General features: G+C 36.2%; 1 protein-coding gene across 1 annotated transcript in view; it reads left to right on the top strand.

The window, feature by feature from the left end:
• The window catches only part of LOC117337498 (polycystin-1-like), an 89,718-nt gene that overhangs the window by 34,232 nt on the left and 37,314 nt on the right, over nt 1-18,172 (top strand). Inside the window, 8 exon segments of the mRNA XM_033898546.1 lie at nt 10,213-10,935; nt 11,231-11,407; nt 11,811-11,999; nt 13,570-13,759; nt 14,011-14,216; nt 14,458-14,589; nt 16,485-16,625; nt 16,941-18,171. Of these exon segments, the coding sequence (XP_033754437.1) occupies nt 10,213-10,935; nt 11,231-11,407; nt 11,811-11,999; nt 13,570-13,759; nt 14,011-14,216; nt 14,458-14,589; nt 16,485-16,625; nt 16,941-18,171 (2,989 nt within the window).

The following is an 18,172-nucleotide window of genomic DNA, read 5'->3' as shown; positions in this document are numbered from 1 at the left end:
ATATAGTTAAACTCACTGTTGTACCTCTCTGGTCACGCCTGTTATATCATAGATGTTCTGCATGAAAACTGTAAAAGCTTGTGTTGGATAGAACACAATCCTCTGCTTATTGTGTATATTACTTAGACTGACTTGCTATATTAGCATTCACTGGAATGTTTATATATATGGAACTCTAACAGCATATGTGTGAGACACAAACATCTTTTACCATTTACTGGTAGTATATAGGATAATAATATGCACTTCGCTCCTAAAACAGAACAATATTACAAGCAAACACTCACCTCCATCTAATAACAGTGTTAGTGGCATTATAGAATGGGAATCCTACTAGTGCTAGGTAGTTATTTGTTACCTTACTGTGCTGTAGATCAGGAACATTTGCGTATGTATGTGAAATATGTTTTGTGATCAGATATATTGTAGAAAGTCGTGGTAAATTGTCAAGTATTGTATAGGAAAATAAGTAGTTAAGTAAAATCTGACTTGTGATTATCTGTTAGTTATTTTGGGATTACAGATATAAACTTGACATGGATTGTAATGCATTGAGATGCTGCTGCTGCTGATGATGATTTTATTAAAAATTAACCGGAGTCTTACTAAGACATTTGTGTATATGTGCTATTTTAATATTTTTATAGAAGGTTATGGTGGTCATGGTGTCATTATTTGCTTCATGAAACTTTTTTTTTTGTCTTAATAACATCAATAATTGAAATTGTAGAATGAATATATACTTCAGGAAATTATTTCTGTCCAGAAATTACCAAGGTTTCCCTTGGGAACTAGATTGTTTAATTGATTTTGGCTGAATGACTTGGTAGTTGAGTTGAAAATGACACTTTGTAAAGGTTTATTGATAGGTGTACGAGGAGAGGGTACATTATGTCTGGTGTTTGGTAAAAATTATTAATGAATTTCTATTTCAGGTCCTAGCAATAGTGCTTTCTTGTATACATACATTTATATTTTTTTCAGATCCAGAATATTTTGTTTAGTTGAAAAAATATATTAAAGTATTTCAGGGAAATACTTTCATTTGCACCCCATCCATCATTATATACAGTATTTAATTAATTATAGGGCGGAATAATTCTATTTAAGGGAGAGAGTCCTGCGAAATGTCTAAAATATAAAAAAGTAGAAAACTTGAATGGTTTCTTTTTTGACATATGTTATTGTTTTATTGATATTTATGTTGCTGGCCTTCTGGAATAATGATAATTAAGTTGGAAGTTTTCTTCATTGGAGATAGAACGAAGAGAGCTAGGACTCTCTTACTTAGACAGAAATCTTTGCTGGCCATTTTTTTGCTGCTGTTTGCATGGTTCTGGATTTGTTACATACTGTAAATACCTTTCAACATGATATGCATGGTTATAATATCCACAAAATAGAACTAAACAAAGATCTGTTCTACAGAAGATAAACACTCGCTCATATTGCATGTGAACATTGCTAGCATGTCTTGTCATTTACCGCTGCAATGCACATAACATCACATGATATGCAGGAAGCTTTTAATTAAGTGATAAACATCCCCTTTGTCATATATGAACTCCACAGTAAAAACTAATGCTTAAAAGTGATGGACTACAAAACTTAAATATCAATTAGATTTTTTAAAGGGAATGTTTGAAATGATACCAATTGATAGACATTTAAGATGTGTACACACAATGAATACATAGTAACAAGCTAAAGTCATGAACACATTTCAAATAAAAAAATGTTTGGTAAAAAATCTGGCCTCACTATCAACTACATATTTAGTCGTTGTTATTGTGACTAATTTTCCATTAGACAGGAGACTTATTGAACTAAATTACAGACTATTAGATAAGAAAAAGTATCCCCTATTCTGTAAAATTTGTCATGTTACATATCTTAATGAAATGTATGATTGGTTTTAATTGTAGTCTTGATTGAAAGTGCATTCAATTTGTGACCTGAAAGTTGTGAGTTTGAACACCAATGGATGTTTTGGTCCTACTAAAATAAAGTTACCAGGACAATCTGAAATGCTGGGATTTCGGTCCACACTAAGTTAATTTGTTCAAATTAAACATCCTTCATAAAGACATTAAAATTTCAGTCATTGTGCATACTTCATTAAAGTTGAAACTGGTTGTCCTGTGGTGACGGCGATATATCATGTGACGTCTGTATTACCCGTGTATCTCCGAACTGTTTCCCCAGAACTCTACCCATATAACACTACCAAAACAAGTATCTATACCAATTATGTCTGATATTAACATCCCAATAGTTCTATGAAAATAACATGTTCAACTTCACTGACTGTCAATCTGATGATCTTGTCTCTACTGTAAGTCAAGAAATTGTAGAAATTACAAGTTAATGTATTAACACCTTCCCGTGCTAGTTTTTGGCCCATTTCCAGACCAGAGTATCATAACATTGCCAGATGTTTTATATATAACAAAGACTGTGATTCAGATCATTACAATCAATTGTAACTCAGAAGTCATTCAAATTCAGAAATAGAAAAAAAAAAAGAAAGCTTTTCTACTGAAGTGTTTGGTCTAGACTAAGTACTTATTGTTACCAAACAACACAAGCCTTTCCATTTCTTTTTACTTTGTGGCCTCTCTAAACACCTAGTTAAACTTATCATAAGGTCTTTTTTCTTTGTGGCCTCTCTAAACACCTAGTAAAACTTATCATAAGGTCTTTTTACTTTGTGGCCTCTCAAAACACTTAATAAAACTTATTCTCAAAACACTTATCAACACCCTTTCACCCATGGATTCTAAATGGTATTTAACCACAATAGGTTGGCAACTCTGTAATTCATTAAGAACTTAACTTGTGACTTTCTTGGAAAGGGAATTATTAAGAGGCTACTTCCACTGTAGTATACTATTTCATTAGCCTGTTTAAAACCTAGTTTACCATTCCCTTTCCAAGACTGTTTGTCCTCTAACATATTGTGACCTTGGTGACATTTTGTTTGTTATCAGACTGGGTTCCTCAACTTCAAATGATTTTACCCAAATATTTGAGATATTTCCTTTGATTAAAATCTCTGTTAAATGGTTTAATTCACTACATATAACATTTAATAGAAAATAAGCAATATCATGGTTTGGCTGATTTTAATCAGATTGTCAGATAATCTGATCAAACCTGTTCATATTTTTCATGTATTTGGGGGGTGGTTTTATGTATAAAATAATAGTTATACTTAAAAAGCATCAATAAAAACATTGATGATCATTGTAAGAAGTTAGGGTGCCACATTCTAGACATGGGTTGAGGATTCCAGCATCAAGGGACAGATTACTAGTGATTGGGACTTGTTTTTGTTTTCTCTCAATGATTTTTTGGATATTATCTGAAAACATCAAAATCTCCTCTGATCTGTAACAAAACTTCTCTGAGGAAATTCAATTCTTAACTGTACATTATTTGCTTCATAATCCAGATAATTAAATTATATGAATGAGATAGCATGTTTGATTCAGTTTTATTTGTCATGTCAATTTAAGCATCAATCAAATAATTCATACAATATGTTAGATATGAAGAACCACAGGGATCTGCGTCCGGTTACTATTTGTAAAAAAAAAAAACATAGATATACAAATGTAGTAGTAGTAGTGGCTAATATTTGTTCTATGACTAACCAGATGCAGGCACCTGTGTAGACACATTGGTTTAGACGATAACATGATATCGGAGATAGACCTTTTTTGTTACATTAGTTTTTGGCAATATTTGAGATAGACTTTTTTTTTAACATCTCAGTTTTTGGCGATATCTGAGAGTGACTGTTTTGTTAATTAGTTTTTGGCAATATTTGAGATAGATTTTTTTTTTTTTTACATCTTTGTTTTTGGCGATATCTGGCATCTGATTACAGAATTTTGTGTGTGGTTATTACAAGCTAATTCTAATATTGTTAACATTCTTGAAAGAAAACATTAACTGTCCCAGTTTGTAACCTAACTGTTATCTTAATCAACATTTGTGTGTGTCTAATACAACCCGTTTTGTACCATATTAGCTAACTGTTCACCTTCAATACGCAAAAAACGAGGAGCTGATCCAGCAAAGTGCAAAGTTACAAGCCAAAATTCCATTCACTGCAGGGAGGGTGAGTTGGGTGTAATAGGCTTTCTATAGCTAAAATTTCCAAAGTAAATTTGTGTTGTATTTTTATGTATTGTGAAGTCTTTTGATACATTGCAATGTACATACATCATTTTACTCTCTAAAATTCCTTAGTGATGTTACAAAACTTTTCCTATTCTAATGCAATTTAATCTACCCATATTCCCCTAACAATGCCTGACATGTCGTACTAACATTAATACAGGACAACATACCCCCAGCATACCAACACATTATCAAAACATCTCATTATCCAATTACATCAATTCATTATATTAAAAAGAATCACAGCAATAAAAACAACTGATAGAGTCACTAAGAAAAAAAAATACATGTAATTAAAATATAGTCATCTGCTACATAAAACAGATAAAGTATTGAACCCCCTGACTTGTTGTAAACTCCAGAGAAACAGGAGGTTAGGGCTATAGAAATATGTAGATTATGCTGTTGTTTTTCAGACGGAGTAAATAAAATGTTAATGTTGTACCTTTCAGAAAAAAAATACTGACCTGTATGAATTTTTGTGTGTGTAAGGGAGTAAAAAAACAACTGTGTGGATTGTTGTATGTGTGATAGAGTAACACACCTATACAGATTGTTGTATGTGTGATAGAGTAACACACCTATACAGACTGTTGTATGTGTGATAGAGTAACACACCTATATGGATTGTTGTATGTGTGATATAGAGTAACACACCTATATGGATTGTTGTATGTGTGATATAGAGTAACACACCTATATGGATTGTTGTATGTGTGATATAGAGTAACACACCTATATGGATTGTTGTGTGTGTGATAGAGTAACACACCTGTGTGGATTGTTGTATGTGTGATAGAGTAACACATATATATGGATTGTTGTATGTGTGATAGAGTAACACACCTATATGGATTGTTGTATGTGTGATAGAGTAACACACCTATACAGACTGTTGTATGTGTGATAGAGTTAAACACCTATATGGATTGTTGTATGTGTGATAGAGTAACACACCTATACAGATTGTTGTATGTGTGATATAGAGTAACACACCTATACAGACTGTTGTATGTGTGATAGAGTAACACACCTATATGGATTGTTGTATGTGTGATAGAGTAACACACCTATATGGATTGTTGTATGTGTGATAGAGGAACACACCTATATGGATTGTTGTGTGTGTCATAGAGTAACACACCTATATGGATTGTTGTGTGTGTGATAGAGTAACACACCTATACAGATTGTTGTATGTGTGATAGAGTAACACACCTATACAGATTGTTGTATGTGTGATATAGAGTAACACACCTATACGGAATGTTGTATGTGTGATAGAGTAGCACACCTATATGGATTGTTGTATGTGTGATAGAGTAACACACCTATACAGACTGTTGTATGTGTGATAGAGTAACACACCTATACAGATTGTTTTATGTGTGATATAGAGTAACACACCTTTACAGACTGTTGTATGTGTGATAGAGTAACACACCGTTATGGATTGTGGTATGTGTGATAGAGTAACACACCTATATGGATTGTTGTATGTGTGATACAGTAGCACACCTATATGGATTGTTGTATGTGTGATATAGAGTAACACACCTATATGGATTGTTGTATGTGTGATAGAATAACACACCTATACAGATTGTTGTATGTGATATAGAGTAACACACCTATACAGATTGTTGTATGTGTGATAGAGTAACACACCTATATGGATTGTTGTATGTGTGATAGAGTAACACACCTATACAGACTGTTGTATGTGTGATAGAGTAACACCTATACAGATTGTTGTATGTGTGATAGAGTAACATATATATATGGATTGTTGTATGTGTGATACAGTAGCACACCTATACAGATTGTTGTATGTGTGATAGAGTTACACACCTATATGGATTGTTGTATGTGTGATATAGAGTAACACACCTATATGGATTGTTGTATGTGTGATAGAGTAACACACCTATATGGATTGTTGTATGTGTGATAGAGTAACACACCTATATGGATTGTTGTATGTGTGATATAGAGTAACACACCTATACAGATTGTTGTATGTGTGATAGAGTTACACACCTATATGGATTGTTGTATGTGTGATAGAGTAACACCTATACAGATTGTTTTATGTGTGATATAGAGTAACACACCTATACAGACTGTTGTATGTGTGATAGAGTAACACACCTATATGGATTGTTGTATGTGTGATATAGAGTAACACACCTATACAGACTGTTGTATGTGTGATAGAGTAACACACCTATACAGATTGTTGTATGTGTGATAGAGTAACACCTATACAGATTGTTTTATGTGTGATATAGAGTAACACACCTATACAGACTGTTGTATGTGTGATAGAGTAACACACCTATATGGATTGTTGTTTGTGTGATAGAGTAACACACCTATATGGATTGTTGTATGTGTGATACAGTAGCACACCTATATGGATTGTTGTATGTGTGATATAGAGTAACACACCTATATGGATTGTTGTATGTGTGATAGAGTAACACACCTATATGGATTGTTGTATGTGTGATACAGTAGCACACCTATATGGATTGTTGTATGTGTGATATAGAGTAACATACCTATATGGATTGTTGTATGTGTGATAGAGTAACACACCTATATGGATTGTTGTATGTTTGATAGAGTAACATATATATATGGATTGTTGTATGTGTTATAGAGTAACATATATATATGGATTGTTGTATGTGTTATAGAGTAACATATATATATGGATTGTTGTATGTGTTATAGAGTAACACACCTATACGGATTGTTGTATGTGTGATAGAGTAACACACCTATACAAATTGTTGTGTAAAACGCATGTGTGTGTTGAAGTGTGTAATAGGGAAAAACACCTGTATGGATAGTTGTGTGTAAGAGTTAAACACCTGTGGATTGTTATAGGTAAGAGAATAAAATCACCTGTATTGATTGTTATGTGGCAGGGAATAAAACACCTATGTGGATTGTTGTGTGTAAGAGAATAAAACACCTGTATGGATTGTTGTTTGTGTAAGAGAACAATACACCTGTATGGTTTGTTGTGTTTAAGACGATAAAACACCTGTATAGATTGTTGTGTGTAAGAGAATAAAACTCCTCTATGGATTGTTGTTTGTAAGACAGTTAAACACCGGTATGGATTGTTGTTTGTGTAAGATAATAAAACACCGGTATGGATTGTTGTCTGTAAGAGAGTTAAACACAGGTATGGACTATTGTTTGTGTAAGATAATAAAACACCGGTCTGGTTTGTTGTGTGTAAGACAGTTAAACACCGGTATGGATTGTTGTTTGTGTAAGATAATAAAACACCGGTCTGGATTGTTGTGCGTAGGACAGTTAAACACCGGTATGGATTGTTGTTTGTGTAAGATAATAAAACACCGGTCTGGATTGTTGTTTGTGTAAGATAATAAAACACCGGTATGGATTGTTGTTTGTGTAAGATAATAAAACACCGGTCTGGATTGTTGTGCGTAGGACAGTTAAACACCTGTATGGATTGTTGTGCGTAAGACAGTTAAACACCGGTATGGATTGTTGTTTGTGTAAGATAATAAAACACCGGTCTGGATTGTTGTGCGTAGGACAGTTAAACACCTGTATGGATTGTTGTGCGTAAGACAGTTAAACACCGGTATGGATTGTTGTTTGTGTAAGATAATAAAACACCGGTCTGGATTGTTGTGCGTAAGAGAATTAAACACCTGTTTATTGTTATCTTCCATTTGGAAAAACTGAGAGAAAGTCAAATTCATGTTTTTCAACAATAGTGTCATTTCTAACTTAAATTAGGAACAAATTTTTATGTGAAGTGCACAATTAAAATTTCTTGAAAGTAAACTTTGTGTGGTATCTAAATATGCTAACAGTTAGTCTGATCCTTACATGCGATTATCCTTATGCTGCTGTGCTTTGCTTTTCACGTATAGTGGCTGTATATAATGGAATGTTATAAAGGAATTATCATTTTACTATACAAGGCTACTGCATGCATTATGCTTCTAACAATCTGCAATAGTCTTCAACAACTTGTTTTACAGAACCTCTTCTCATGTTATTTTGTTTATTTATTTTTCTTTCTTTTTTGTCATGATTTTAAAATGTTGAAGAATATGCTACAAAAGACATACCCCCTCTCCTCTCCTGGAAGTAGCAATGTTCTATATAAAATCAAGAATATATACCTTTAGTAGGAGGAGTGACTAGTACTTAGGTAATATGAAGGTAAAGACATTAGCAAGTAGAAGAGAGGGTAAAAAAAATGGCAGACCAATTGGAATGAGGGCAAATGGGAAAGCAAATAGAAAAGAGGGCGGTAAGGGTAAGCAAATAGAGGAGAGGTAAAGGGCAGACAAGTAGAGAAGAGGGTAAAAGGGCAGACAAGTAGAGAAGAGGGTAAAAGGACAGACTAGAGAAGAGGGTAAAAGGACAAACAAATAGAAAAGAGGGTAAAAGGACAGACAACTAGAGGATGAAAGGACAGACAAGTAGAGAAGAGGGTAAAAGGGCAGACAAGTAGAGAAGAGGGTAAAAGGGCAGACATAGAGGAGAGGGTAAAAGGACAGACATAGAGAAGAGGGTAAAAGGAGAAACAAATAGAAAAGAGGGTAAAAGGACAGACAACTAGAGGATGAAAGGACAGACAAGTAGAGAAGAGGGTAAAAGGGCAGACAGAGAAGAGGGTAAAAGGGCAGACAGAGAAGAGGGTAAAAGGGCAGACAAATAGAGAAGAGGGTAAAAGGACAGAATAGAGAAGAGGGTAAAAGGGCAGACATAGAGGAGAGGGTAAAAGGACAGACATAGAGAAGAGGGTAAAAGGAGAAACAAATAGAAAAGAGGGTAAAAGGACAGACAACTAGAGGATGAAAGGACAGACAAGTAGAGAAGAGGGTGAAAGGGCAGGCAAATAGAGAAGAGGGTAAAAGGACAGACATAGAGAAGAGGGTAAAAGGGCAGACAGAGAAGAGGGTAAAAGGGCAGACAAATAGAGAAGAGGGTAAAAAGGCAGACAAGTAGAGATGAGGGTAAAAGGGCAGACATATAGAAGAGGGTAAAAGGACACACAAATAGAAAAGAGGGTAAAAGGGCAGACAAGTAGAGAAGAGGGTAAAAGGGCAGACAGAGAAGAGGGTAAAAGGGCAGACAAGTAGAGAAGAGGGTAAAAGGGCAGACAGAGAAGAGGGTAAAAGAACAGACAAGTAGAGAAGAGGGTAAAAGGGCAGACAGAGAAGAGGGTAAAAGGACAGACAAGTAGAGAAGAGGGTAAAAGGGCAGACAAGTAGAGAAGAGGGTAAAAGGGCAGACAAGTAGAGAAGAGGGTAAAAGGGCAGACATAGAGAAGAGGGTAAAAGGGCAGACAGAGAAGAGGGTAAAAGGGCAGACAAATAGAGAAGAGGGTAAAAGGACAGACTAGAGAAGAGGGTAAAAGGACACACAAATAGAGAAGAGGGTAGACAAGTAGAGAAAGGGAAAAGGACAGACAAGTAGAGGATAAAAGGACAAGACAAGTATAGTAGTGTAAATAGGAGAGGTGAGTAGAGAGATCCTAGGAAGTGTTAGTTAGTCCCTAGGATATGTTGACATGAGAATTGGTCAGATTTCTAGATGTGCTGCTACTTATTTAGCATTTCCTTTCTTTTAGCTGGAAGTGCAAATTAGAAAAAATGATCTTGATATGAAATGTATGACACAGATAGTTAGAGCGTAATGCAAACTAGTATTGAACCTGACATATTTAAACATTATCTTTAGCAGAAAATGTTCTCTAAAAGAATATGACATGAAAGAAATTTCAAAATGTAGAATTTAAAAGATACAGGTTATTATTAACAATTACAAAAGTGTCCTTCATTTTCTGTTTATTAGCAGTTTTTGATTAAATTTTGATTTTGTTGTTTATTGTGTATGTTAATTATGTGCCTCATTGGAAATAAAATATTCTTTAATTAATTGGTATTTTTCATATGATTTGAAAATTTATTTGGATTAAACATTAAGTTCATCAGTATGTTTAAATGATTTTTTCAGGTGCCACTGACTACTTTTCCTGCTACAATGATACAGGCACTGGTACTGTATCCACGGTAATGTACGCGACTGTCGTACCTTCAACAACTGCCACCAGCCAACAGATATGTAAAGAGGAATGTTTCAAACAGTCGAGTACTTATGCTGGCTATGACAGCAGCTTTTGTCTTTGTGGTAACAGCTCATCAGATTATAACTGTGGGTGTTCTACTGCCACCCATGCTGATATGGAATCTGTGTCATGTACAGATTCCACCGGGAGTTCTGTTTCGAAGACCTACCTAGCCAACGTGAGCACCACATCAATAGGGATCATCCTCAACCCTATTCCCCCTCTCACAGCAGGCCAAAGCTACACTTTCACCGTCAACGTTACTATGGACATTATCAATATGTTCATGTTCAGCTTTGGCGATAGCTCTAATGTTATATCTGAGGGAGTGACAGGTAACACGTTCACCATATCTTACACATATCCTGTGCCAGCCCAGTACACTTTAGATGTGTCCGGTTGTTACACTAGTGGTTCCAGTACTGCCTGTGAATCTGTCTCTGTACCTATTCTGGTTCATCCCCCGGACACACAGGTGTCCGTCACCTTGTCTGCATCATCTTACGAAGGCTCCATATCAACAGCATCAGTCACTGCAAGCTTCACTATGGGTCAAGGCCTGGACATCTATTGGAGCAAGTCTCCCAACGATGGCGTCACATGTAATACAAGTAAGTGAAATCCATTTTTAATTCAGTTTATGAGAGAACCATTACTAAGAAACAGTTTTATTCTTTGCTACATGTGGGATAATTCTAGTGCTTTTCAAAAATCAATTCTTCATAACCAAAAGGGTCTTGGTATTTGGGGAATAGCATTGCCATTATGTCGCATGTGTCATATGAGTTAAAGTCTTTAAACTACAACTTCTCCCCAGGATCGTAATATTGGGCCAGTGCCATGCATGGTTGAATGGTGTATGAATTTAGGATCCACATCAGTTATCTAAATAATTACCATTTCAAGGTTATGCTTGCGAGATATCATGGACAGCCGTACATGGACGTTGTATCCAAGTAAGCGGTTCTGTCGCCAACTATGACACCGCCAAGACACAGTGTACAAACTCTCTACTCAACACCATTCAACACTCCACTGAAGTCACAGAGTTCGCCACTGAAATAACAACTGCAGTACCATCAGGTATGGGTAATTCTCATCTTAGGTGACACCCTGTACAATATATGGCGCCAGACAAAGTTTAGGGATTATTATTGAATGAGTCCAGTCTTACAGCAACTTTCATCAAGCTTTGCAGGAACATTCCCAAGCTTCAATAACATTATTTTGCTTCTTGAAAGGAGCGTTTAGTCACCAAAGTAAGAATAACAGATGCAGTTTTATTGTAAATTATCATGCTTTGCTTTTAATTCAATCTTATATTTATGATGATAGAGGATTCTCAAGGTGAAACATTTATTTTGGAGGATTCATTTTTTTGGATATTCTCTTCAGGACAAAGAAAAAAAACAATAGGGTAAATGTCTTTGATTAGTTTCATTATTGTTGATACATGTAGTTATGAAATTTTCTAATTTTTTTTCAGTCACATCTGTGTACATAGAAGCCAAAAAGAATGGTAGTTTTTACACCTGGGCAGATAACAGCTACACCTACTTCACTGTGGATGATGTAACAAACAGTACTGTAGGGGACTGTGTAATGATAAACTTGGTCACCAAGGCTCTCGAGGGTGCAGTCTGCAGTGATTCATACAACTACGTCTGTCAAAAACGTGAGCATTAACAATTCAAGATATCACCACAGGATCTTTAAGTACAGCAATTAAGCTTGCAGTTATGCATGGGCAATATTATGCTTCCATGTATACAATTTGCCAGATTTATTTAAGCTCACCATCATCATCATCAAATGGGGGTGGGGCACGCTATTCAAATTGCCCTGCTTCAATGGTCCATCATCTGTCTGTGGTCTGGTCTGTCTGTAAACAAATCTTGTTCACTTTTTCTTGAAAAGTGCTGGAGAGATATTTCTCAAGCTTTACATATAGGTTTCTCTTGGTCTCTAGTTGTGCCCATTCAATTTCCAGTTTGATCAGGAAAACAAAATAGCTGACAGGTGGCCATCTTCAATTTTGAAAATTGAAGATTGTTATCGTCATTTCTTGAAAAGTACAGGAGTGCTATTTCTCAAGCTTCACATGTAGGTTCCCCTTGATTCTTAGTTGTGCTCATTAAATTTTGTGTATGATCGAGAAAACAAAATGGCGGACGGACGGTCATGTTTAATTTTGAGAATGGAAGTTTGTTATTACTATTACTTGAAAAGGACTGGAAGGATGTTTGTCAAACTTGTAGGTTTCAATTGGTCCCTTTATACTTATGCCCATTCTATTTTGATACCGAATGTGTCTCTTCAGAAAAGAGGGAGTAGGTGTTGGTTTTTCAAAAGTTTTTGGTGCAAGTGTTGAAAGGTATTAATACATCACTTTATAATTGTACTAGGATGCTGATAATTGGCAATAGAGTCCCTCTAGGGTTGACCTGTCGCCTGCTGGAGTTAAACTAAAAGATTTTTTTTGGACTTACAATATTTCTGTGTTAATTTCTTGGTGCAAGTACTATATAATTGTACTAGGGTGCTGATATATGGCAATAGAATCCCTCTGGAGTAAAAACTTTTTTTTTTTATTTTTGATATGTTGCGGGCATTGAAAGGTATATTAATACATGGTATTAGGGTCCCTGTGGGGGTTAAACTATCCCTTGCTGGTGTTAAACTGAAAGAATTTTTTTGGGGGGAAAAGACAGATTTAAAAAAAAAATTGTGCAAGTGTTGAAAGCTATTAACACATCACTTTATAATTGTACTAGTGTGCTGATATTTGGTAAAGAGTCCCTCAGGAGTTACACTATCCCTTCTTGGAGTGAAAACTGAAAAAAGAACGATGTGAAAATGCTCCCATTAGACAATCTATACGGTGCCACATTTTTCAAGGGAGACAACTCTCATTGGGGTAATTTTTTATCAAAAAATAAAAGAAATAGGTCCAAAAGCAATTATTTAATATAGTTATTCAATTTACAACAGCAAAGCTTGTCTCCCGAATGTTTGTCAATAAATAATTTACATATATATATAAATTGGTATAGTTTTGAAAATTGCATGAATACACAATACACAATCTGATCAAGTACACAATATAGATACTATCAATGCAATTTAGGAAACCATACCAATTAATATATTTTAATTATTTATTGACAAACATTTGCGAGATGAGCTATGCTGTTCTCCAAGAGCTCTTGTTCAATGAGAAGTAAACTATGTACCTTTGTTTTCAGCTCCTAATAATGCCTGCCCGTATGGAGGAGTTTACTATCCTACAACCAGGAACTGCTATGTTGCCCAAACTGGTTCCCCTGTAAACTGGTCTGATGCATCTACAAGCTGCCAAGCTATTACCTCTGGAGCCAGTCTGGCTACCTTTGATAGCGCTCAACTGGTGTCCCACGTCACCTCCACGGTGTTGGCGTACGTATGATTCCCTCACATTTCAGATTGTTTAGTTCAGTATTGATCTATTTCCTCACCTCCATGGTGTTGGTGTACGTATGATTCCCTCACATTTTAGATTTTTGCGTTCAGTATTGGTGTCTCTCGTGACCTCCATGGTGTTGGCGTACAAATGATTCCATCACGTTTCAGATTGTTTAGTATAGTATTGATGTTTCAAAAGAATGATTGCAGTATTGTGTATAATGACATATGTGTACTTGATTCAGGGCTAACACAGAGGCTTGGGTGGGTCTGAGATACCAGAACATGGAAGGATACCTAGAGTGGGTGAACTCCGAATCTGTGTGGGCATATACCCCTACATTTTCCACGACAACGGGGGACTGCTTCAGTCTGTCTCAGACTGGTGCCTGGAAAGGCTACCCGTGTAGTACAGCCCTTTCCTATATCTGTCAGTACTCAGTTGTCAAAGGTAAGTCTAAATGAATCCAGCAGTTTTGGATAAACACAGCCTTAAATTTTCAATTTGATAAATTGTTTGTCAACACACAGTTCTGTTTGTAATCTTAAGTGCTTAGGATTTTCCAAATTTCAAGTATGACAAATGTTGGATGACCATCAATATTATTCATTGATTACTGGTAAGTCAGATTTATGATAGATGGTTGATTTTAAATTGTGTTGCTGAAGTAGTGTTTTGTTTGATTCTGTAGACACTGTAACTGTAGAAGCATCTGGAGTGGGGACCATGAATCTGAACCCTACATCACATGCCTACAGCCTGAGCGCCCTCTCCAATTCGTCCACTCCATCAGCAGCTTTAGGAATTGTAACCATCTTCCCAGGTAGGCAAGAATTCACTGCCATTTCCACTGTTCAATACTATATTTACATTGCATTACCATTTTTGTAATTTCAAAAACTGAATCAACAAAAAGTTTTTTGCCTTTTTTAGCTCACTTGGTCCTGAGTTTATGCCATACCATGGCGTATGCCGTCCGTCCGTCTGTCAACAATTGACTTCTTTATAACCGCTGATCGGAAGTGAACAAAATTTGATTGATAGCATCATTATGGGTTGGGGATTAGAAATTGTACAAATGGTGGGGCTGACCTCCATGGGGGCTGAGGAGCAGGGTTAAAATGGGGTCAATACAGCTAAATTGATATAAACATTTTTCTGGAAGAAAGTGATGAATATCTATCATATTTGACTGGTAGCATCCTTAGGGGGTGGGGATTAAAAAAAAACTATAAATGGTCCAAATGGGTCGATTTGGCAAAAAGATATATCAATGACTTCTATAAATTAAAGGTCATCTATATAGCAGAATAATGTTGAATTCCAAACACGAATAAATACCTAAAGATTTGCACAAAAAATGTCATATAATATACCAAAATGTTTGTTTGGACATGTAGCGTCTTACAATCACCAATAATTTGCTGTAGATGATACCAGTTTCTCCTATAGAGTAACTTTGTGGTAAGATGTAGCATGGAATAATTCTAAGTCACGCAAATGACCAAACCTGAAAAATAGTCAAGCTGTTATGTTCACAAGTGTCTATAGCACAGGGTAGGAGCATTCGTTTGACCGGATTTTACTGTATGTACGTATAAACACTTTTTTGTTTTGACCTTGAAAGGCAAATGGCGGATGTGAATAATATTTCACAAATATGGCATAAAGAGAGGCATTTCAGTCAATAACAATACTGGTATATCATACTTTTAAGACATCTCATCATAGTAAGAAGAACATTTTAAAGTCAATTTGTTAAACTGGTGAGTTTGCAGCCTTTTTCAGAAATAGGCATATTTTACCCCAAACTCAACGGTTGAACATTTTTTCATAAAAGCAGTCTTCCTGCCACTTCAAGAATACTTTATATTGTCTAATAAGAGCATTATTGATGTTTTAAATACCTCCTTATATGCCGTATTTGTGTAATATCATTTACGACCGCCATTTGCAATTCAAGGTCAAAATGAAAACAGCGTTTATACATATAATAACGTCAAAGCTGGTCAAACCAATGCTCCTATATTGTGCTTAAGACACTTCTGAGCAAACCGACATGGCAAGTTTGTGTAATATATGAGCTACAAATGAGTTAATTATGTCCCCCTGAAACATGCATTTTTCTTACGTTTTGTTGAAATTTACAAACAGCTTAACAAATTACATGTCAACAGCAAGTCCCACGGTTTGCCATGATACATACTAAAAGTTCATCATGTTACTTCTGTGACATTGCACCACTATAGGGATTTATAGGCCTGTAAAATATCAATGTTTTGACTGGATTTGCTGTTTAGATGCCCCTTAAGTTATGTACACGACTCATATTTGATTGGTAGTATCCTTATGGGGTAGGGAATCAACATTGTACAAATGGTGGGGCTGACCCCCCTGGGGGCCTAAGGGCGGGGCTAAAACGGCTCCATTTGGCAATATTGATATTAATGACTTCTTCTCTGAAACTAAACAATGTATGACATTGATATTTCAGTGGTAACATCCACAGGAGGCTGGGATTCAAATTTATACAATTAATGGGGCCCAGAGACCTGGTATTGGGCATGTAGCATGTTTGGTTGAATGACTCTCAAGTTTGGTCTAATGAATTACCTTTTTTTTTTGGTATAACAAAACTTCATTATGTGGTAGGGAAAACACTGAGATGTGATGGATGTTAACATGTTTTGATTATGACATTGAATATTAACTTTTTAGGCCATTCAATTTCAACACCGGATGAAAGTGCCACTGTAGTAGCATGGAATTTTAAAACTGCAAACCTGACCACCTCACAGATTGTCGCCTTCCAGGTGTGGCGACCAGAATGTAAAGCTGGGGAAACCTTTGTAACACCAGGTAGGGCTCAACAGATTGGAAAGGATTTGCGCCAGAAAGCATTTAAAGTAGTTTAAGCCTTGTCACAACTTTGTAAATTTTTACTGACGCAACATGAGCTTTGGTTGTCGTGGTTCTTTACTGTTTATCAAATTTTGGACCTTAGATTTACATGTAAAACAACAAAACTTCTTTATTTATTCATGATTTTAAAAATCAAATTTTTCCTCACAGAAAAGTGGCTTGAAAAAGGTAGTTTTAAGGTATGAATGTACAAAACATTTTGATCTTTGGGGTCTATATTGCCAAATACAAGTGATACAATCTGTGTTTCAGTGTGTAATGGAAATGGAGCCAAATACGGCTCTTGCAAGTCTACTGCCACTACCTGTCCATCAGTACAGACGTGTACAGGAGGGACAAAGTACTGTTTCCATGACGATTCCTGTAAGCCTGTAGCAGATGTTTGTGATTGCACTGGGTGTACAGAATCTTATGTCGGATCTTCCCCTACCTACAGACTGATAGATCAGACCTTTGTTGTCATACCAACTGGTGCTTTTCAGTATTACACTGTTTTGGCGGGAGAGATTGAAAGTCAATCAAATGATATCATAGCATATCAAACCGATACTGGAAGTGATGTCATCCAGTGTGATACAGGTGGTGATTGGGCTCAGAACACGCAGCAGTCAACTGTTTCAAGCTGGCTCTCGGTCGGTGACACCTTCAACGTCACTGCTTGGAAAAATAACACCATGTGTTATTTCCATGCTATTTACTCTAAGCCTGAAAGTAAGACAATGCCTAGCTCCATTGGGTATTTCACAACTACAGGGCCTACAGAGTTTCAGCTGAGCGTTCCAGACCCTGTTATTACGAAGACAAAGATAGTTACATCACAAGAAATGCTTGGCAGTCTCGTGTGGTTGTGGCCATCACTACAGGTTGGGCAAACCACGGACACTATTTTTGTTGAATCAGGCACATCTGTGGATCTTCTACTTGTGACTAACTTTGGAACGGACCTGACAGCTAATTGGACCTTTGGATCCTCCTCAATCTCAACAACATTCAGCAGCTCCTGTCCAAACTCTGTAGCAGCTACAGTATGTGAGCCCTACACCAACTGGCCTGCACTCCCCTTTACAACCACCTCGTATACATTTACCAGTGATATGGATGTCTATGTTGATGTGTCAAATCAGGTGAGCTCAGCCAATCTTACCATTGCAGTGCGAGTGTTTGAGGTGATCAGTGGTGTATCCATTGCACTAACTACCTCACAGACCAACAACTATGTGGCTTATAATGAACAGACATCCTTCACTGTGACTCTCGGCACCGGTACACCTACAGTCTATGAATATAATGTCAATGGTACGAAGAAATATACGGCAAATGTTAACTCATTTTCTCACAATTTCCTCAATACCTCAGTGCCCTATCATGTCGTCACTGTCAATGCATCTGATGATTACAGCCATGCTTTGGCAGAGATTGGAGTCACTGTTAAAGTGCGAGCGAATTTCCAGAACTTTCAATTTACCAATGTACCAAGTGTTCTG

This window comes from Pecten maximus, chromosome 1 (genome assembly GCF_902652985.1).
Source record: "Pecten maximus chromosome 1, xPecMax1.1, whole genome shotgun sequence".
NCBI classification, from domain to species: domain Eukaryota; kingdom Metazoa; phylum Mollusca; class Bivalvia; order Pectinida; family Pectinidae; genus Pecten; species Pecten maximus.
Note: the sequence above shows the minus strand (reverse complement) of the source record. Positions and strands in the feature narration are given on the sequence as shown.